Consider the following 22,677-nt stretch of genomic DNA (forward strand, 5'->3'; position numbering starts at 1 on the left):
TTCCTTTAGGCACGTTCGATTTAATTACTCACGCAGCTGGTCCATTAGCCAAACCTGAAACTCTTCGTTAAGTCGTCGAGACCCTGATCAGGATTGGAAAAGGTTGAGACTGGGTAGTGTGTGGGCTTTTGGAAGAGTTTTGTAACATCAACTGGCCAATCTGGTACTTTGGTTGGAAAAACACAATGTCATAAGCAATGTAACACTGCGCTCTCACTCACATCAGGGTCAAAACTGGAGAAGCAGCATCTTCTGGAAAACAAAGTTTAAGCTTGAAATCCAAATTTCATAACTGATTAAGCAGTACAGCGTGACGGAGAAGCTGCAGCCCACGCCACAAAGCACAGGACACATGGGAGAAGGTACCAGCCCATCGCTGAGGACACACACATCCAACAGCATTCATGGGCACAAGGATTAATTTGGGCATCAAGGTCTGCGCAGGATTACACAAACATTCACAACTTTACTGGCTAATTATCTCAGGGAAAATGTTAAATAGCTGGTAAATTCAACATGTTTTTAAGCCTTTCCCCAATAACACATCAACTGCACGGGTTGTTAATCTGCAGGGCCCACTAGAAGCAGATTAACCCGATACAGACATTGTGAAACGGCACTTTACGTCAGGCTGTGCGATCAGCAGTTTCCGAGTGATATACAGCATAGCCAATAACAAGCATTCTAAAATTACCATGGCATTAATCAAAGCAGAGGCTTCTGAGAGCCGGGCACGTTGATTTCTGCTACAGACCATGATTAAGAATAGATACTGTATGACCAACAAAAATACGAGACATTAAGAAATTAATAAACATATGGTTCGCTTTTATTGTAAATATATTTAATACACTGGACTTTGCACTGCAAGTCCTGTCGAGATACAAATATATATTCCTATATATATAAACTACCATCATCTTTTGATTACCCCAGGGTTCTCTGTGCACAGAACATTCGGCATGCTCTGATTATTCACAAGACTGATTGTAGCTGCTCTAAATACTTAGCAGCCATGTTTCCTGTTCGATCTGGGATATGAATACCCCAGTCAAAGAAAAAGAAATGGACATCAAAAATGAAAAGCAGCACAAGTTCATTTACGCTGGCCTATTCCCAAGACGCCGGCCTCTATGTTAGCCTGAACCATAGAACTTGTTTAATACCTAGAATTCTACCCCTAGTGGCCACTGCAGGGGCATGACTGCACACAGGCCCTTCAGTCATACAATCTGTGTAGTTTAAAATTTCTTACTTCTTACTTTGAAACATTATGATTGGCTAGCTGCCGAAACGAGACATCTTTTTGTTCATTAACTTCATCAGCTTATTTTAAATAAACTAAAAGCTGCCAAATAAAAATGACTGATACAATGTACTTCACAAGTGAATGAGAAATGACTTGTCGCTACGTTTATGATCCAGAAACTTTACACTGCTTTCCAGCCACTGCGGGGCGTCTTTGATGCGTGGCTGATCGCAGACAGCTCTCAGCCAATCAGAAGCCAGTGCGCGTAGAGACAGTCAGAAGGTATGTCCAATCCTAGGGATCACATGATTTCTGTGGATCTAACGAGAGGACAGCAGGCATACAAACCCTGGGCTAAACAAAGTCGTCAAACTGGGTGAATCGCCGCTCTGTGGCCTGTCTGCCACATTCGCTCATTCTCAAGCAGAGGAACGAGCAGTCAGTCATCTCTTGGTGTATTTGATTTCAATGGGAGGCGCATCTCCGTGCGCGCTATACGTCTCAAGATTAACAAGTGATGAGGTCACAAAGAAGGTCCCCGTGGTTTGAATGGAATTTGCATTCCAGGAGGACATTGTGAACCGACCGTTCCGCCTTTGCAGAATCTAAGTCTGGTAACATACTTCATCCTAGATCTGCGTGGCAGTTAGACCAAGAGAGCAGCCCTTCACTCCTGCATTTTACACTACAATAACCCACTGCATAATCTACGCAAAACCAGCTGCTTCCAATGAGTTTTTTTTTTCCCATACTTCTTAATTTTCAAATATCTAAACGTGTCCTTAGACTTCAAAACCGTTTAGAGTCAATATATAAAAAATATATTTATACATATATTTTTATATATAAAAAATTTAAATGAATTTGGGATATAAATAAAGACACTTCACATTGAAACATTTTTTTTTTTTTAAAAGTGAGAAAACCCAAGACAAAAAAAAAACATTCATTTTTTCAAAAAATACAAGTGGGGAAAAGTGCACTAGAGCAAATGGAAGCACAATTAAGTCAAAGAAGCGCTTCTTACATAATGACCCAACACACCTGAAGAACAGGTCTGACTCATATCTGTATTCATACCAAGATATTTCCTGATGACGGGCTCTGACGTTTATGCGTGGGGGGGTGGGACAAGTATTTCTCCTGTAGATCGTCTAGAGATCGCCTGGGCCATTGTTTTATGTGAAGGGCTAAATACAAGCTTTTGTCCCATGAAAGCTACAATAGATGATGTTCTTTAGTTTAAGAGGCTCACTTTTGGGTGCCAGTATGAAGTAGCAGCTGTGTTTGTGATTATTCATGCGACTTGAACATAAATCCTTACCCATCTCATTTTATTTTAATGACTGGAGGGGCAGTAAGGGTAAGGTCCAGGTCAACCCCCCCCCCCCCCCCCAAGGAGGACACTCTGCCATCATCTTTTCCCCTCACACGATCGAAACACTCTTTGGTACATCAGCGTTAGCAAAAAGGTGCAGAGCCGAAATGTGGCTGGTGAGGACTCCGGTCTGATTGGACCCTACAGGAACATGGCTGGAAGACCCAGTCAGGTTGGAGGCTTCGAGCTGGGATATACTGAAGGCACTGCTGCAGCTGTGTGGCGATAGGATGCAATTCAGGACCGGGGGGGGGGGGGGAGTCTCACATGGGCCAGCCCAGAAAAGAACGGACAATGACGGAAATCTCTTTCAGTGACAAAACCAACGGCAATAAAATAAGTTATAAAAGGATGGGATTGGCCCATCGGTGGTGAGAAAGATTGAAGCATAGAATCCTTTTTGAGAACATTCAATAATCCAGCACATCTTCCTGCCATGTCAGGCTAGTTAACCAGCACCGTCCACCACCAATCAGACTGATGGAGGGACGCACGGCTAATGCTAATGCTAATCCTAGGGAGTGGTTAATACTGACTGCGACCCCTCCGGGGTTCTGAAGAGCAAGGGCCGCCTTGCTCCTCTCATCCGTCTCGGCGAATGGTAGAAGGCGCCACGGGAGTGTAAACGCACAGCTTTGGAGAGACATTGGCAGATTCCAACAAGGCACATTTAGCTTGCGGACGGATCTCTTCCAGTCCCATCCATCGTGGGAGGGTTAAGCTTCCCTCACCGTGGTAACACTGCGGCAGTCTGACACACGTCGAAATACGGGCAGTTGGCCTCCCAGGTCCTGGCAGGCTCGTGAGGGTGTGCGTCATACCCCCTGAGAGGGGAGTCAGAGGGGGTGGGGCTTATTGTGCAGGGGGCGGGGCTGAACAGAAAGGGGAGGAGCCTCAACACAGGATCTGGGAGAAGGGGTGCCTGAGGAGCTCCTCGGCACTCGGCCGGTGTCTGGCCTCCACAAAGATGCGCCGCACAAAGTCACGCGTCTGCTCCGACGTATGGGACGGCAGCGTGGGGTTGGTGGGCTGCGTGGCGATCTTGAATATGGCGGCCATAGCCTCATACTCTGCCCACGGTGGCTTCTCAGTCAGCATTTCCACCACTGTGCACCCCAAGCTCCTGAGGAGAAGGGGGGGAGGGGTGTCAGAACCATTAAACCCACCCACAACAAATACTTAGAGTAAACTTTCCCCAGCTGCCCCGCATCAGTCAGTCACATGCTGCAAATCCCCTTATATCTTAATATACTGAGATGCAGAAATGAGCTATAAAGTGCCATCCCCTCCGGGTGGGGGGGGGGGGACGACATATATTATTTCGGAAAACATCACATGAGCATTGAAATTCAGCAACGTCGAACTCCCAGGCGTTTAGTGAGAACAGGACTGCAGAGAGCAGGCCATTTTATTTTAAGAGCGGCTGGAATGTTTTGGTGGAAACTTTTGCCCATACGCTATTGACAATTAAAGTGTGTTTTTGCTGGCTGCGGGTAGTAACGACACTGCCGGCCCACATGGGGGGGCCCTGTGAGGTCCACTCTGGACCAGTTCCCCCCTCCCCAACTCCCAGGGGCAACAGAGAACTTGGAACATTCCAACCGTAGGAAAGATTTTCCCCCACTTACAGGGACTGGCCCTCAGCCAATGGCATCCCTCGCCTGACGAAACGCCATCCAATCAGATAGCAGGGTAAAGTGAACTCCTGGCTGGCAGGTGGCACTGCTGCCCAGTTAGGCCCCTGAATTACAGCAGGACCCCTTTCACGTTGTTAAAAATAGAACATGTACCACTGCAGTACAGTGCGCTCAATGGCAGCTTCAGAGCACCACTGACAGTGCACATCAGTGCCAGTGTTTACAAACAATGGAAGAAAATGACTGCAGAAAATGCAAAGTGGAAACTATTGAAGAGGAAACACAAAATTGAACTGTCTAGAAAGGTCTGGAAGACTTATCTAAGCAGCATCAGTATTTTACCAAGTGCATCAGAGTGGATGAGAACTCAAGACAGAGACCTCACACCTACAGCATTCTGGGCCCAGACATCATTTTTCCGACTTCAAGCCTAAGGATATGATTTATGTTTGTTTGTACTGGGATTTGTGTCTCTTGTATAATGGCACGTGCAGCCTCTCCCAACACCATGCACTCTATTAGGTGTACTGGAAAGATGAATGAATAGAATTTTAATTGTGCAATTTAAAATGAAACATTTATAAACAGTCATCAATAGGGTGAAGATTTTCCACCACCAGTTACAGGCCATCTTCATGTAATGGATCACTCAGCAAGACCCTCATAGTGCCTACAGGCTGGTCTGCAGACTGTTGCAATTCCCTTACCATACGTCGGCTTTTCTGCCGTAGCCTTCCCCGCTGATCACTTCCGGGCTCATCCAGTAGGGGGTGCCAGTCACGGAGCGGATGCCAGAGCTGGACATGCAGATGGTCTGCAGCCGCTTGCTAGCGCCAAAGTCGCCCAGCTTCACGTTCCCCGCAGAGTCCCGCAGGATGTTGGCACCTAGAGGGTTGAGAGGAGAGAACGTTATGCAGGGAACAGAGACCTCGTACTTGGACAGCGAGCACTTCGAACATGTCAGCACACAAGAATGTTTAATGGCAGCATCAGAGACCTAGAAGATCTAAAAGCAACAGATACAAGATCATGATATTGGTATATTACAGCGTTTCTCAACCCCAGTCCTTGTGGACCCACAGACGGTTCGCATTTTCCTCCGTCCCAGATGCCAGTAAATGGTAAATGGACTGCATTTATATAGCGCTTTTCTACTCCTATGAGCACTCAAAGCGCTATACAATTCATGCCTCACATTCACCCATCTATACCACACACATACACACACACATTCATACACCGGCGGCAAAGGCTGCCATGCAAGGCGCCAACCTGAACACCGGGAGCAATTTGGGGTTCAGTGTCTTGCTCAAGGACACTTAGATGGGTTCAGGAGGAACCGGGGCTCGAACCTGCAACCCTCCGGTTGCCGAATGATAGCACTACCTCCTGCGCTACCACCGCCCCAGTAGGGTAAAAATGGTGGCTGTCCGGGGGGGTCCCCAGGGACTGATATTGGAAATACTGATCTATAATTACCAGAGAGGCATTTACAGATTTCATGACATCACAAAACCTAGAAAGTCTAACCGTGGAGTTCAAAACAGGCTACGAATCAGAAAAACTCTCGGGACCTTTGATGTCACGATGGACAATCATGTTACTGTGCAGGAAGGACATTCCCTCCAGGATTTGTCGGGTGTACTTCCGGGTCACGTTCTCCGTCAGGGCACCGTAGGCCTTTAGCTGGTCCTTCACCGAGCCCTGAGTAGATGATGAGTATGTTATGTTAATACAAATGTCCTACTTACTGTGCTACACCGCATCATCAATACAGCTGATGATTTCAAAGCAACATTTACATTTCATGCTCTCCGAGAATAATCCCTACCAGGGTTCTGAAACAAAACACCTCCCAAGACTTGGATCAACAGATCCAGATTAGCTAAGTTTCTACACAGGTTATGTGCTGGTAACATGGATGCACATACACACTTCGAGCTGCACCAACACCAGGAACGTCCCACACACCAACACAATGGAGCCCCAACATGAGGGACACACCCCAGGCATGTACTCCATGAAGATGGTGAGGGTCTTCTCCCCATGGTCCCGCAGACAGCCGTAGTACTGCACGATTCGCTCATGGTGGAGATTCTTCAGTAACTGGATTTCACACTCCAGAGCGCTTACCTCCTATGAAAATGGGGAGGGGGGATGGGGGGGGGTGAGTGAGTGACTGTTAGGCCCAGACAGAAGAACTCCTACGCACTCGAAATCAACCATAAAAAGACGAAATGGATGGGGAGTTAAGATCGAGTGAGTAGCGCACTTTGGCAAACTGAGCGGGAGCAAGTAGCAGTAAAACCAGACCACACAGACACAACGTAAAAGAAAACAGAAGCAGAACGAGCCGACAGAAAATGACACACGCAGCTACATAACAGCAGGGAGGCAGACCAGTCACGAATGCAGATACATAGACACGCAAAAAAAACGTACACATCCCCAAGAACATATGCAAATATCAGGCGACGTGGGGGGGGGCACGTTAAATCAGAGACCACACAGCAGCAGAAAACACCACAATGATTCCGATAAAGACTTAATTTATTCGCTCAGTGCACTCACACCTCTCCCCCCAGAACACACACATCTCGACAGCGATGATGGTTGGCTGAACCCCACATGGGTGAATCCTCACTGGGAGCTAGAGGTGGGCGACGTTTCCATTGCTCTACAAATGCGGGCACTCTCCGAAACGCTTCTTCAAAATAGCAGCCGATGCCAAGCTACACATCACATGACAGCTTTCCCTTCGCGCCAGTCTCGGAGTGGGTTGAGCCACTGGCTCATTCCGTGTGGATGAAAAATGTCTGCTAAACCCCCAGCATGAAAACCTGCCAGGCACAACTGACATTTAGATAAAATAACAGATTGGCATCAGGGCAGGAAAGGAGGGTGGGGGGAAGCCAGTGGCAGAGCCCCCCCCCCCCCCCGGCTCTCACTCTGGCACAGGAAGTGACATTGCATGTTTTCTCAGTAGTAGACAGGAAACGACTTCGCGGAGGTGGGGGGGTGAGCTACAGAGATCTGCTCATCTCGGCCTCAGTCAAAGAGTAAACAGATCTGGGAAGGAGACAGACACTGATGGAATGTCTGAGGGCCTCACTGGTCTTACTGGATGGCTCACGCCACTCAAAGCCTGAAGTAAAGGCCAAGATTACAACGTCGAACAGCCACTTTCATGTTAATGAAAGAATAAACTGCCTTAAAGTACATCAGACTACTACAATGACGGACCATTAAGAAAAAAGCCAAGGCTATGAGAGAAATGCACTATAGAACAGCTGAACGGAATGGATTCGTAATGCAAATTTACACAAGCAGATGCTAAATCCGCTAGCATTTGATGCTTGCATAACACGGCGATTCGCACAGATGTACTAGCGGAAATTTGCATACACTACAGCACATCCTGATGTACACTGTGTGCACAGCAAATTAGCGTCTCTTTGGTTTCACATCACTATCACTTTCCAAAGCCAGCAACACCATTACCAAGCTGATCCTTCTGCAGTGGAAACACGGCGCGGTTCCAGCTCACTTTAAACTAGTCTCTCTTCGTGGTACGGCGTGGGTACGGCTCGGTTCCTGTATGTCAGTGGAAACTTGCCAATAGTACCATTCAGAAAGGAGCACAGTAATACCAGACGGCTACAACATAGAACCATTAAGGACCCCAGGATACCAGGCTGCTGCAACATAGTACCACTAAGAAAGAAGCCCTGTACATCAGACCATTAGTCATAGTACCATCAAGCAATGAACCGAATACACCAGACTATAACATAGCAACATTACTAAAGGCAGTATTACCACAGTACTACAACATAGTACCATTAAGAAAGAAGCCCTGTACATCAGACCATTAGTCATAGTACCATCAAGCAATGAACCGAATACACCAGACTATAACATAGCAACATTACTAAAGGCAGTATTACCACAGTACTACAACATAGTACCATTAAGAAAGAAGCCCTGTACATCAGACCATTAGTCATAGTACCATCAAGCAATGAACCGAATACACCAGACTATAACATAGCAACATTACTAAAGGCAGTATTACCACAGTACTACAACATAGTACCATTAAGAAAGAAGCCCTGTACATCAGACCATTAGTCATAGTACCATCAAGCAATGAACCGAATACACCAGACTATAACATAGCAACATTACTAAAAGCAGTATTACCACAGTACTACAACATAGTACCATTAAGAAAGAAGCTCAGCATATCAGAATACTATAGCAAAGTATCAGCCAACTAACAGCTTTTGGTACAAAACACCCCTAGCAATGTAAGAACATCCGAGTAACAAATAAGGATAAGGTCAGAATAGCTTCGATCCTCATTGGGAAGCTGCCATTCTGTCTGCAGGGGGGGGGGGGGGGGATGGTGAACCATTCTTCAAGTTCTTTAGCCCGTTGAGGAATTCGCACTCCAGAACTTTCCATAAAGGTTCAAAGGCATTTGGATCTGGTGCCTGACGAAGTTTGACTTCATCTTTGAGTTCAGGAAACCTGTCTTTCATTTGTGTAGCAGGCGTGCTATGTTAGATTATAGAAACATCATGAGGGAACAATGTTTGCACCACTGGGTCCTGTGAAACAGCTACTGGCAGTGTCCAAAAAATGCAGAGAAATCACTGGACCCCTTCCTCTGGAAAAGGCCAGCCTCCCATCCCGTCGGAGGTCCTCTGCCACACTTTACAGACATCACGGCATCCTTCAGCTTTCCCCAAACATAAACCTATCCAGAAGTAGAAATATGCAAGACACAACTTCATTGGACCTTACTGCTTTTTCCGCTGCTCAAGGACCCAGGTTTCATGTTCCTCACGCCAGGTTCTCGGTCTGTGTTGGATTTGGATACAAGCAGCTTCTGAACAGCAGCCTTGCTAAGCACCAGCCAATGAAGCCGTCTGGGTTGAGCGTCTGCCCATTGCTGTTGGTGGGCTGCCGCTTCCTGCAGTGTTTCAGTGCTTGACAAATGGCGTCAAAGTTTGACACTGGTCTCTACTCTTTGCGACTCACACGTCTACAATGCAGATGTCGACCTTTAACCTCCGCGAGCCACCCTGTGTCACTCTGGAATCTCAGGCCATTTCTTAGGTCACTTACTAGGTACCAGCAAGTAAGAACTTTGACTGGAGCAAAGCGTAAATCCTAGTACAAAACACTTCAGATTCAACATTTTTCAGTCCGGGAATGGCAAATGTAAGGGGATTCGTAGTGAAATCCCGCAATCAATAGTGGAAATGAAAGTGAGGTCCCCCAACTCCTCAGGTCAAAAGGTCAAAGGGTACCGCAATAGTCATATCTGAGATAAAGGCACAAGAGTTTTCAACTTATTTGGTATCAAAAAATAAACTTAACCCTAACCTGGCCAATTTTCAGTTTACACCGGTTCCAGGTCTTACTGTTGCTAGTCATTCAGCCTGAATACGACTCACCTGTGCAGCTACCTGTGATTCAGTATCTGCAGTTACCCTTTGTTCCACACGGTGTTCTCACACACACAAGATGGCCTCTGCCATCGCCTCACCTTGCTGGTCTCGGGACTGTCAGGGTCAAACTGGACCTGCTTGGCCGCCAGCTCCCGGCCGGTGTCGACGTCGTAGCACAGATACACCCTCCCGAAAGCCCCCTGTCCCAGAAGCTTGCCACGCCTCCACGTCAAGGGGGCACTAGGGGCTGTAGAGAGGGGACAACTAATCAATTAAGGAGGCCAACAGAATTCTTAACTCCAGAGGGTGATGGGGTAATCAATGTCATTGATTCACAGTGGCTTAATTAATTGCCAGTTAATTTCAGTACATGCATGCACATGACGCTACAAAAACAGCACTGTGCAACCTTGGATGGTGCACTGCCTTCTATCAGTGTCCTTCAAGACACTGACATGTAGGAGAATCAAACTCCTGTGTCCTCAGCACATTTAGAATTCTCGGATTTGATGCAATCGGGTCACATGTTTAAGGAGCCGTTTAAGTAAAACAACCAATGGGGTTTCAGGTCACTGCCCTGGCATAGCACAGTTAAAACCCTGCAGCAATAGAGGAGAGCAGAATATGTAAAAATCGGTATTTGTTTAATGTCAGTGAAAAGAGATCTGGCCACAGATCTGACTCACACTTGTGCGGCACGGTACGGTCCTGGGGCCGAAGTCGGCCCTTGGCGTCCAGCTGCCAGCCGGAGCCCAGGCTCTCCTCGCTGCCATTGAGGGTTCGCCTTGATGGCACCAGGGTGAACAAGTTGCCCTGGGGGCGACGGATCCGAGGGAAGGTACCCCGACCTGGGGAAAGAGGGGCGAGAGGCAGGTAGACGAGTCAGTCTCAGGTCCTAAGAGTGGGACATGAAGCCTGCGTTTCAAGCTCCTCCACCAGCTAACCGAAACATGTCGTACCCTCGGCATGGTCCTTGTGCTGGAGCGAGACGTGGTATCTCCGGGGATAAGTGCCTCCCTTTCCCACCACCTTGTCGTACATGTGGTTTTCACGGTCTGCAGCGGGAACAGGAAGGGGCGGGCTGTGAACTTAGGCACGACGTGGGACGGTATAGTACGGTACCGGACTCCGGCACTAGGGGGCGCCTACCCGAGAGGTCCTGCCGGTTATCCGGGTAGCTCTTGGCTCGGTACATGCGAGACTTCCTGAGCGATGGGCTGTGGGCATAAGGCAGGGGGGGTCAGGACTCTGCACCAGCCACTTTCTAACTTAACCGAGCCCCGAGGACCAGGACTCACCTGTCTGAGTTGCTGTCCAGGGACTGGCAGCTGCCCGACACGGAGTTCTCAGCACTGCTCCAGGGGTCCAGGACCTGGGGGGGGGGGGAAGGGGGACAAACAGAGGGAACATCAACGAACCAGAGTTTAGCTACCAGTGTCCGCCGCATGTTTTCTCCCCAGGTAAAAATCTGCATCTTCACATTTTAGGGTTCCTCAGCTCAGAATTCCATTAACTGCACAAAACCAAGGGCAACTAGCCCCAGTATCGTTCCGTCATGCGACACAAACGTGTGACTCTCATAAGCCAGATTTGACCGCCTACGGAGAAACCTTGGTGTAAACAGCCCACATTAGGCTGCGGAGAAAACTACTGTCCAGTCCGGATTATGATCAGAGTCCGCCTATGCAATATCTGTGCCAGAGTTCTATAGTACAGCTGGGGCAACGCTGTAGAGATCTGTAGATTGGGAGACTTGAAATATCTGTCATACACCGCAATGGGGCTGCATGCGGCAAATCGGCGTGCGAAACAGCGAAAGACCAACCGGGCAGTTCTGAAAGCAGCTCATTTCCCAAGCACACACTGCGCAAAGCCTTAATGAGCGCCAGTGAATTATCAGCCTCTGCCCCGGCCTGATAATGAAGTCACACTCAACTTGCTGCCCCCAGTTAATCAGCGCCTCTGCACACTGGGGCGTTGCCTTTTCCGGCCATGTCTATCTCACTAGGGTACAATCTGGTGCAGGCATGACAGTCAGAGCAGATCATGCCGGGGGGGGGGGGGGGGGCAACAGGTGGGCAGATGGAGGTGCTACCCCAAATCTCTGGGGATGACTGGGAAGCCCGACGGTACCAACGGGAGCACGGTCACCTGACCTGGGCCGCCGTGGGGGAGGGGGCTGTTCCCGAGACAGGAAGATAACATCGGCTGTTCCCGTGCCACAGACAGGAAGCGGAGGAAACGGCAGCACATATGGTACACATTCTCAGGAACAGAGCAGGCCGGCAGGCCTCCGACGGCCACGCAGCTCACAGTAGGCCTCGTTTAATCTACCCGTTTAATCGAAGGAATATAATGCATAATATGAGTCACTATTCAGTGAGTAAATGTTTACTGGAACTATGCGGGTTTAGCCTACTCTCAAGCATATGACAGCAGGGGTCCGCGGGGATCACAAGGCCGCGTCTCCAGCTCACTCACACACTGGTCGCTGGTCTCGGGGATGAACTCGCCCTCGCTGTTGATGCTGGTGTAGGAGCCCTGACGGGCGATACGTTGTTGCCGCTCGGGGACGTATCCGGGCGGGGGTGAGCTGCGGCCCGTGTTCTGGGAGCCTGCGGAGATGGGGGGGGGGTGGGGGCGGGGTTCGGTCAGGATCACCACTCATGCCGCAGCCATAACCGCAAGGTCTGAGGCTCTATGAACGTACGTGGCTGCATCCCACAGACTGCAAGAGCAGGACTGCAGACTGTAGGACTACAGACAGGATGAAGGAATCGGCAGGGGAAATGTAAAAACGTAACAAAAATAAAACCTGAATGCAAGCTTTAGATTCATAAGAGAACGACATCTCTATCAAAAATACAACATACAGTGCTTTATTATTTAAAGCTCATTGGACGGTGCTGAAAGCAATATTGAATTGAGAGATTCTCAAGATATCTGGAATTCCCGGACCAGCCAACACATCGGGACGGTTCACTCTTATCCCAGTGACTACCCCCCCCCCCCCCCAGCAAGGCCTCTGATTGGCCCACTTAGCTAATGGTACACAGCAATCAGATGGGCCAGCCTCCAGCGGCTATTGTGCGGCAATCAGTGATGGAGGGCCAGGAAAAGGAAAAGGACTCACTGCTGCGTGTGTCAGAGTGGGCCAGGGCCACGGCGACGGGACAGAGAAAGGGACAGGGGTGTGTGTGGAAGGAGAGAGAGAAGGGGGGAGTATACAAGAAATAAAGAAGAATCGTTCAGGAGAACTTGGGTACAAAACAGCGCGCATTTGAGGCATGAAGCCGTCTCCATTTCATGTTCCTGCAAGCCCATTTGCCATAGAGTTGAAAGACAGACAAGAGCCATACTCACTGGATGAGAGGTGGCGCCCCCTAGGCTCGGAGGACTGGTAGGCGGTGTTGACGTCCCCCATAGACTGAGAGCCTTTGATGCGCACCTGCTTACACACCGAGCTGTGGGAGGGGCTGGGGGCCTGGGGGCAGAGGGGAATCAGGTCACATGGCGTGCGGCTTAGTCATCGATCGGAAGGCCGGCGGTTTGAATCCTAGGGTTGGCTGAGGGATGTGACCCTCAAGGCTCTTAAGCCTCAAATGCTGCTGGGAGGGGCTGACCCTGCTAAATAAATAACATGCAACAATTATAACAAGTACCTGGAATAAGAAGTGAATAATGAAGGAGGATTGAACCAGCAGGTGACTGACAGCCCTGGGTCATCCTCCGCATGTGGGTGTCGGGGTTAGAGAGCTGTGAGTTTGCTAGTTTGAATCGTGATCTCAGTACACTGTACGACCGGCTGATTTACGTGGGTGTGCCGAGTCGGGCGCCTGTCTGATCGGCGCCCCCGCACCGGCACGCGCCGCAGGTCTGTGGTTTGGCGCAGCATGCGCACACAGGGCTTATAGGCCAGAACCACTCCTTCCCTCATGCAAGGACCCGTCTCATCTGGGCCGTAAATTAGCGGATCCTCCGTCGCAGGCGGCACTGTGTCTGCGCAGCTGCAGACTGACGGGTGACCATGCAGAGCCCAAGAATGCAGGGGTGGGGTGGGGGCTGCACACGAGCAGCAATAAGTCTGCCCTTTAGAAGGTAAATGCTTTGTCTGGCAAAGGGGTGGGGCCAGCTGAAAGCTGATTGGCCCTCGGAGTGTCCCCTCGCCTGTCACTTACAGATTCAAAACGTATCATTGGCTAATGATGAAGTTGCCTCCTCTGTATGAATTAAAGATCTGTATGGGTAAAAACGAAAACGCATTGCATCATGGGAATAGAGGCCGCACTTACGTTATTATGCTCCTGGGTCAGCAACTGGATCTTGATGCTCTTCATGTTGGAGCTGCGGTCCAGCAGGTCGATAGCCTTGTCCAGGTCGTCTTGACTGCGCAGAGGGATGGACAGCTGCGCAGCCAGAGGGGATAACAGAGGGGTCAGAATCACCCTGCCGTGCTGCTCTCAGTGTCAGGCCTGGGGATTCGCCCTGGTAGGCGTTACCTCATTGTTCATGTAGTGCAGGTCCAACTGCTGGCCAAAGACTGCGTGGACCTTCTGTCGGACCTCATCGAACTGCACCGGACGTCCAAACATCAGGATCCTGCCACAGGGATGGAGTTTAGTGACATGTGGTGACGAGACAGGCATGGATCAGACGCCCATTTGGGAACCTCTAGATGTAGAAAGAATAACCGCGATGCAGAAGCGCAGCGCCGAAGGAAGCGGTTCGGTGACATTCCCCTTTGCGCCCCCTAGGGGCGAGCGGGTCCTGCGTGAGCATCCAGACACTCAAGCTGCCGGCAAACGAGGAGTCAGCGCCCGGCTCGCACACCTAGCATTCCCGCGGTTTCCTCTGGCGTCCCGGGCCAGACCACAGCAGTCTTTCCCATATGTTCCGCCCCCGCATACTAGCCCAAGAGCAAGTATGGGCCAGGGGAACCGTAACGAACCCAGAGGTTCTATGCTTTACGGGGTTTATATGCACAGGCAGAGGCCTGCTCCTTTGCCCGCATGCCGTCCAAAAGCCACTAAACTTCGGCACGCATTTTAATTGGATTTTTAAACCGTGACGTACAGTAACAGATACCCGTACCTAAACGCTCCCGTACACCGACGTCACGTCATTTCCCCCCCCCCCCCTACCACATATGGGCGCGAGAACCAAGAACACAGAAACCAACACAAAAACCAGGGTCTCACCTCCGTTCCCCACAAAATTCAAACTTGATTCTGACATCATCCTTTGGTGAAAAACAAACAGTAAAAAAAATAATCAATTAGTGCCACACATGTGTGATTAGACCAAAGAGAGCTCTAAGATGGGATGGCATGGGGGGGGGGGGCACTGAAACGGAGGGTGGGGGAGGAGCCAGGAGGCACTATGGAGACATACCTGTCTTTTGGGGGGGCAGCTGGGCTTGGGTTTGCCCATGTCGAAAGGGGGCGGGGCCTGGCTGCGCCGGGTCATCTGTAGAGCCACCAGGTCCTTCATGATGGAGTGGAGAGCCTGTCGCTCGTCTGAGGGAGAAGAGGGAGGCAGAGAGGCAGATGGAGAGATGGAGAGAGGACCAGCAACGATTTAGCAGAAGGCATTATGTACATGCATGCCTTGGCATGTAAGCTTTGTAACCGGGGGCCATGTTTCTTTGATGTGGCTCCGCCTCCCTATAAAAAAAAGGCCAATTAAAACGGATCCCAGCCAGGAAGATGACTGACATACTCCCGCTGCTTTTGGCCTCTGGGGTGTAGGAGCACCATCACCGACAGCTCGGCGACTCGACCCGGAAGTAGTTAAGCGTGGCGCTGTCTCTCTGTCCCAGAAAAACACCCCCCCCCCCCCCGCACGCCAAAAACAGGCCAGCGGGCGCGAGAGAGCAAGCAGACAAGTGTGAAGCAGACAATTCAAAGTGGGACGACCTCTGACCCAGGGATGGAAAAATCAGGAAGCGGAGAAGGGTGTTTGGGAAAAAAAGAATATGCAGTGGTTCTGCCTGCTGAGGATTAATTTTCTTATTATGGAAAGTCAGAATCGGAACTCACATGCATGCAGAAACGGAAGCCCAGAGGGCTGTCCTGCTCGCGAAGCTTTTTAATGTCTCACTTCCCATGTTTGATCGGATAACTACCTCATGAACGAGGGAACACATTCCTAGCGTAGCTCGGACATACATCACACGGAGCCGCGGATGAAACTCAGAGAGTACTCCGAAATGCTTAAGGCAGGGGTGGCCAATCTCATCCGCAAAGGGCCGGTGTGTGTGCGGGTTTTCGCTGCAACTCCCAAATTAGATTACTAATTAGAGGACTGATTGGCTGGGTTTGAACAGCTGGCCTACAGGTTATCCCAAAAACCTGCATACACACCGGCCCTTTGCGGATAAGATTGGCCACCCCTGGCCTAAGGTATGCTTTTCTGGGAAGGAGGCGGAGCTCCGAGGCACAGAAGCAGACAGACCGACTGGGCAGCAAGTCATTGGGGGGCCTGACTCCAGGCACTCAATGCAATTGGCTGAGCAGCTTGACCCCGCCCATTTCAGCAGCTCATTGGCAGAAAGTGCATGCACATGATCACCAACCCTGGCAGACACTATCTTTGCATGCCAATGATGCTGCATGGGCTCACTGCGGCACTACTCACTCATTTTTGCAGAGGATGGCCGCCGTTCCCACGCTGCGATGAGATCTTCAGAGGGTCGTTCCGCCAGCACCACCCATTAACAGCCTAGGGAAGAAAGCAGGAGCTCTTCATCATCATCATCATTGTCACAGGTACAACACACACAGAGCAAAACTGCTGCAAAATTCACTTCCGGGCCAATCACTGACAAACACACATACGCTATGAACAGTCATATTTATGAGGACGCTCCTTTGACTCATTGCAACAATTAATAAGCCATAAATTGCCAAAACTAAAAAAGAGAGACGGAGAAAGAGGCTGAAATGCAGGCATTTCATGGATGTACACAACATCCGCTTCTGTCCAGACGCCTAAATGAAAGCCATTTATGCTCGACGCAAGCCGCAAGCCGCAGTCACTTATACACTTCCAGCTAAGACAACAGCTTTTAATGAGGCTGTAGGCTCCGGCGCTCGTTGGATATAACAGCACTTTAATCATGACGTACTGCAGCTTCTGAACCCAAACAGGCTCCGTGCAAAACACAGTAATGTCAAAATCAAACCACGACCAAACAAAACCAGAGCAGTCCGTATAATAATACACCTTCGTCCGCTCATCTGTCCATCCGAAAAAAGCAAACTGAAAAAGGGTAAAAAAAAATATTTAATTTCACAAATGAGTGATATTTTTAGCGATGGCCAGGACGACGTCATTTTGAAAACCAAGTGGGTGATCTGACTCGCACATCACAATAACCTCTCGTTTTTGGCCTCCGATCCTAAAAGAAATTCTTCATACAACGACCGGGAAAAACCCAAGAGAGACACAAGAAGGTAACAATCCGATTACGATTCAGCGACATGAACGGTATCAGAGGAAACACCTCCATCGGTCATGGATGCATCTGAAGGGAAATGGAACGATTCCTCAATCTGACTGACGCATGTCAGGCAGAAACTCATCACACGTTCACGCGGTTTATTTTGTAAATTTCAAGGCATTAATCTCTCTATTTCTTTCCCCCACTGAGGGAGCGGGTATATTTGAGCGACCTCCACAAGTGAACTTTCCAATATGCAGTTTGCTGCTGTGTGACAAAGCAGAGACGTGATCCGGATCCGACATCTCCAAGGCGAAAATTAGGATCGAGATCCGGCCGCTAACTCGGCACTGCCTTGGCTGTGGTCAAGATCATGAGCCGCAAGCAAGGCTACAGGACAGCAGGGCGAACAACAGATAGAAATACAATGATATAGAATTGCTATGGTACGAAATGATCAGGACGAATGTTATCTGACAACTGATGAAGATTTGTCGAGTGTGGTGGCAGTCTATCTACCGTAATTCTATGGCAGGAGGCCCCAGCTGGATGCCATAGAATAACAGCCCCATGTGTGCTTCAGCCAGCCACTCAAGTGCAAACACCCCAACTAAGCAGTAGGTGGCACTGTGTCAGTGGAGCATCGAAAATGTTGCAAGCTCAAGTCCCAGAAGAAAGACAGCTATTGCATCAGATTCGTGTATATTTTTGAGACGGATGCAGACGTTGGAGTGCGCATCATCTCGATTCGCTGTCACCCCCACTCCCCGGTCACCGGAGTCCGCCCTCTAGCCCCCCCCCCAGCCTAACCACGGGAATGCAGGGCACGTCCGCCTGGTGGAGATTTACCGTGCTGTGGTCCAGCTTTTAATCCGTCCTCACATCCTCTTGCCGCGTGCATGAAAAAGAGCCCTGTATGCACTCACCTTCTCCTCCTTGCCCTCCCCCAACATAAACAGAAGGCTACAGAGAACAGGGAATAGATTGGTTGGGGGGGGGGGTTGTTAAAAAGCAGCTAGACATTACAAGGCAAAGTGACCTTCATGCACTCCGTCGCAGCTTCACACAGCTGGGTCAAGTGATGCTGCCTGCCCCCACAATCTTCCCTGAAGGAAAACGGCCAGCAGGGCGGCGACACGAACCCCATCAGATGTGCACCCATGTTTTCCTTAATATCTCATATCCAATAAACGTAAATTTACATGGACTACACCTCCACCATAACATTGCCAGCTTTTTTTTTTTTAATAAGATGTTTAGTTTAATGTTTAGTCTAGAAATTCCTTTCCCAGCTCCGGTACTTTCCTGCTTCAGAGGAGCGGTCCTTCCACGAGTTTATGGCACGCGTTACTGCTGAACAACTCGGGGCAGAGTGCTGGGGCGACGTGACCCAATAGGAAGCCAGCATATTCCCGGGGAGCCCGAATCAGAACAGAGAGACGGCATCTCGCGAAAGCCAGAGGTGCTGGGGGGGGGGGGGGGGGGGGGGGGGTAACATTCACTCTGCCAGATGTCCAAATTAAAGTCCACGGGCAAGGGGCCGCAAACAGAAAGGAGACGAGGGAACGGGAGCCCCGCAACTCGCGCTGCAGACGGACACAGCTGCACACAGCCCAGGGAATGGAAAACTTTAATTTGCCATATTTACTGCAGTCGCTCTGTAGATGGTTCACACATGGAAGTTCACATTTCACCCATTTATACATCTGGATATCTACTGCAGCAATCACATTTATGTGCCATTTTCAGGAGTACAAACACCCTCCTAGTAATGGACACAAGTGCTCAAAAATTAAAGTACACGTTTAGACAACAAGATAACCACAACATCGAATTACCACTCATACATGGTGGCAATCAAGGACCCGCAGCATTCGGGACGTTGCATATGGATGAGTGGCACTACAAACCACAAAGAATCCTAGTCAATGGCAATCTCTGTTTTCCCGTAGAGAATATGTCACCATGCTAATTATGGCATTGTACAATTAACAACTTCATAGTAAATACTGCAACAATATCTGTCCTTAGCTGTATTTGTATGGCATCAACCAACATTTCAGACATAGGAAATGCCTTTACGATCTTGATTCAAAGTGGCGAGTTTATTTCAGACAAAATCTCATTCATGTAGAAATCACGTAAGAAAAATGCATTCCAAATCAGTAGGCCTATGGAATATAACATTACAGAATGTGGTCACACTTGTTTCAGGAACGCAATGCAAAAGCTCTAGCTTGGCATGACATCCCTGGCGTCCCATAATAATTACTCAGACGCACTTAATCAAACGGGACTTAAGAGAAGCGGCATCTTTTGATCATTATTCATGCAATCAGATTAAATATCGGCATCATACTACATGGTATGTCCAGCTACGGCACCGGCTGTTTTAACCCACCGAGAGTAATCCAAAGTAAATACTTGCTGCAGAACTGTGCAATCCTTCATGATAAGCCGGTTCTCTGTTCTCTTTATAGCATTTTCCTCCTATTATGTCTATTATGAAAGCGAGTTCTTGCATGCATCGCCTTATTTTTTAGAATATTTCATTTATTTGTGTACTTTTTAAAACTGTTTGCACTACGTTTACTTTATTAGCACTGTTTGTACTGTCTTTGTCACTGGTCTGCTTGGCCTATATGTATGTTCGTCTCTGCACTATGTTCTTGCTGCCGTATGCGTCGGAATTCCCCCCTGGGATCAATAACGTTAATCTTAATGATCCGGGAGGAATTAACTGAAATATACACGTGAAGTAGTCTAATGCGCGGCCTACCGTTTACAAAATGGATTGACTATAAAATCAGGGGATGGACGCCGTGCAGGAGTTGGGTCGGCGAGCCTCTTACCGGCTGGGATGGAGCCGCGGACCCCCGAGCCAGCGATACCGCTGAGGCTGCTCACTCCGCCGGGCGTCGTTTGGTGCGAAGCCCCGATTCCGAAGACAAACAGCCGCTATCTGCAGAAGCTCATCCTCACTTGGGATCCCCGCTTTTCGCACTCGGCGTTCCGCTGAGCAAGTGACCGGAGAGGGACGAGGCAGCGAAAGCCATCATAAACTCACATCCACTTAAGAGCGACCGGTTCGGGTATGAATATGAATATACTCCGTTCAGATGACTGATGGCGTGTCTGACAGCCTGCCCGCGCTAATAAAATATGCATTCATTTGTAGACAAAGTTCTCTCGTATAGTTCATAAACATAAAAAACAAAATACAACGAGCAAGTAACTTAAAAGTGTCTTTGGCACCAATCCACGAAACTTTGGGGGAAAAAGGAAATGTCCGTCGTTTTTAGGCGACAGTATGTTTACTGGCCCACATTCAAAACACAGATTGTAAGAAAAATATATACAGGAGAAACACTAATGTCCCAAAAGTTGTATATATGGGGGAAAAAACCTCCGATCATGTGAGAACGGCGCAACGCGCATCTAAAGCAAAAGATTTGGAAGGAATCGAGTCGCTTTTATTAAATCCATCTGGAGCCGAACAAGCGAGGAAAAGGGACGCGCTGGTTTCCGTGATTCTGATGGCCCGTTTTCCTGCTAACTTTGCAGATTTCGCCCCTTCTCCTCCGCTCGCTCTGCCCCGGCTTCTCGGAGCAAAACGCGTTATGATTATTTAGTCTCCATCCTAAGTACACAGAAAAAACAGCTTGAAACCAAGTTAAATATCTTAGTGCGTTAGATTCATCCGTGCATTAATACGAAAGGCGCGCCGGACCAGAAATGTAACAACAACAAAAAAAAGTGTACAGTAACAAAGCAAAATCTGACGGAAAAAGTTCTCATTTAAAACAAACTCTTGTGTATTTCTAATTACGCGCGCTGTAATAGATGGCTAGTATGTATACATTTACATAGGCCGATTTCTTTAATGAAATAGGATACTTTAAAGTAGTCCACGTCTTTACAAAAACACTTAAAATAAATTCGCATTAGGGCACAAAAAGGGACCTCTCAGAAAGCATCGCAATACGAAGGGTTTGCAGAAAAAAGAGGAGAGAATGAGGTATTAATTGCAGCTGCTGAAAGCAATGAAGCTCGCAACAGTTTTTACTGTTTATGTCATGCTGTTGCATGCTAACTACACAACCCCCCGCTTTGACGTCCGTTTATATACATCGGTACACAAACGCGCGGGGCAAGAGGAGGAGGAGGAGGAAAATATTGCCGCGAGAACGGACGCTTCACAAAGCATGCAACTTTTCCTCATTTATTGAAGTATTGGTGTATATTTTAACTGGAGTTCAATAAGAGTCGGACACACCCGCCTTCGCCTGGCATAAGATAGAATCGGCTTCCGAAGCGCTGATCCATTAAACTGGACCGTCCCGAAATCTGGTATCCCCGATGCACGCCAGTCGGAAAGTAAATTTTTATCTTTTGACAGTGAATTTCCCCGACTGAAAAACAGAGTCACCGAAACATATCCGTCAGCTTCGCAACTATAAAGACCAAAAAAGGGAAGGAGAAGAAAAAAAAAAGCAATCTCAAAGCCGATAAAAGCCAATGAGTCCCACTAAACGATGTGTCCTGGTCGAAAAAGTCGCCGGAAAACGTCAAAACTTTAATCACACGGACAGAAATTAAAGTAAAACGACGCTAGGCTGGCACGGGGGCGCGCTGCTCTTCGGGCCATTTCGTTCGCGGGTGCGCGCACGATACACGCGCCCAGAGACGAATTCTTCGTAGAATCACCAGTACGCACACATTGGTGACGTGGATCGCAAAAACGTAAAGCGACTCAACCTCCGTTATATTGAGGAACTGTCGATTATGTATTTCTGACGTCTTTCGAAGTCAATAAAATTGACTCTTTCACTTTTTTAGTTTTTACTTTTTAGATAAATGGTATTAGCAGATGCGGAGTATTTTTGTACTGCAGAATATGCTGACTTCCTGTACTGTTTTTTTTTTTTCTTATTACCTTTAGGTTACAGGCCCAACTAACAAGTGCCCCTAAGGAAAAACGGACACCTTCTTCTACGTAATTGACGTCGATTTATGAATTGATTTAGAATTAACTATCCTTTCTGTTCGTTACGTATTCCATGTATTCAAAACCATATTCTCCTCAAACCGGCTCAATAAGAAGCCTGCAGTATTACTTTCTGAGATAAAACTTCTAAGACAGTAGATTTGAAATGCATGAGCTGTTCAGATTATAAAGATTTGTGTTGAGCTTTCTTTTTCACCCAAACAGCAAGCCGTGTGGCCTTGCCATTACCCCCCATAACCAGTTTTTACCAGTCTGGAGTGTACAATCATTCAAGCTCTGCTAGCAAAAACCTGCCCAATGACTGCAGTGCCAAAAAAATAATGAATTAAAAAAAACTATGAACAGAGCATGAAGCACAGCCATAAATCACTGAGTTAAACTCGTTGAGTCATCTGCCAAAACATTGACGGTTCTGAGCTCTGCCTTCCAGGCATGACGGCGATAGCAGCATGATTTGTGCACCTCCCGGTGATAGCAGCATGATTTGTGCACCCCCCGGTGATAG

The 22,677-nt window shown here is 48.5% G+C and overlaps 1 protein-coding gene across 1 annotated transcript; it reads right to left on the reverse strand.

The window, feature by feature from the left end:
* Window positions 1–807: 807 nt before the first annotated feature.
* LOC111852859 (mitogen-activated protein kinase kinase kinase 3-like) lies at window positions 808–21,835 on the reverse strand. Its single transcript, XM_023829186.2, has 17 exons — window positions 20,017–21,835; window positions 16,360–16,443; window positions 15,115–15,239; window positions 14,922–14,962; window positions 14,223–14,322; window positions 14,016–14,129; window positions 13,087–13,207; window positions 12,205–12,338; window positions 11,022–11,095; window positions 10,873–10,940; window positions 10,683–10,778; window positions 10,410–10,571; window positions 9,822–9,970; window positions 6,269–6,400; window positions 5,839–5,968; window positions 4,972–5,149; window positions 808–3,750 (listed from the first exon to the last, which is right to left on the reverse strand). Exons 2-17 carry the CDS (start codon window positions 16,361–16,363, stop codon window positions 3,522–3,524), a joined length of 1,857 nt encoding a protein of 618 aa, XP_023684954.1. The 5' UTR covers window positions 16,364–16,443; window positions 20,017–21,835; the 3' UTR covers window positions 808–3,521.
* Window positions 21,836–22,677: the final 842 nt, after the last annotated feature.

Source organism: Paramormyrops kingsleyae, chromosome 22, assembly GCF_048594095.1.
Source record: "Paramormyrops kingsleyae isolate MSU_618 chromosome 22, PKINGS_0.4, whole genome shotgun sequence".
Lineage (NCBI taxonomy): Eukaryota > Metazoa > Chordata > Actinopteri > Osteoglossiformes > Mormyridae > Paramormyrops > Paramormyrops kingsleyae.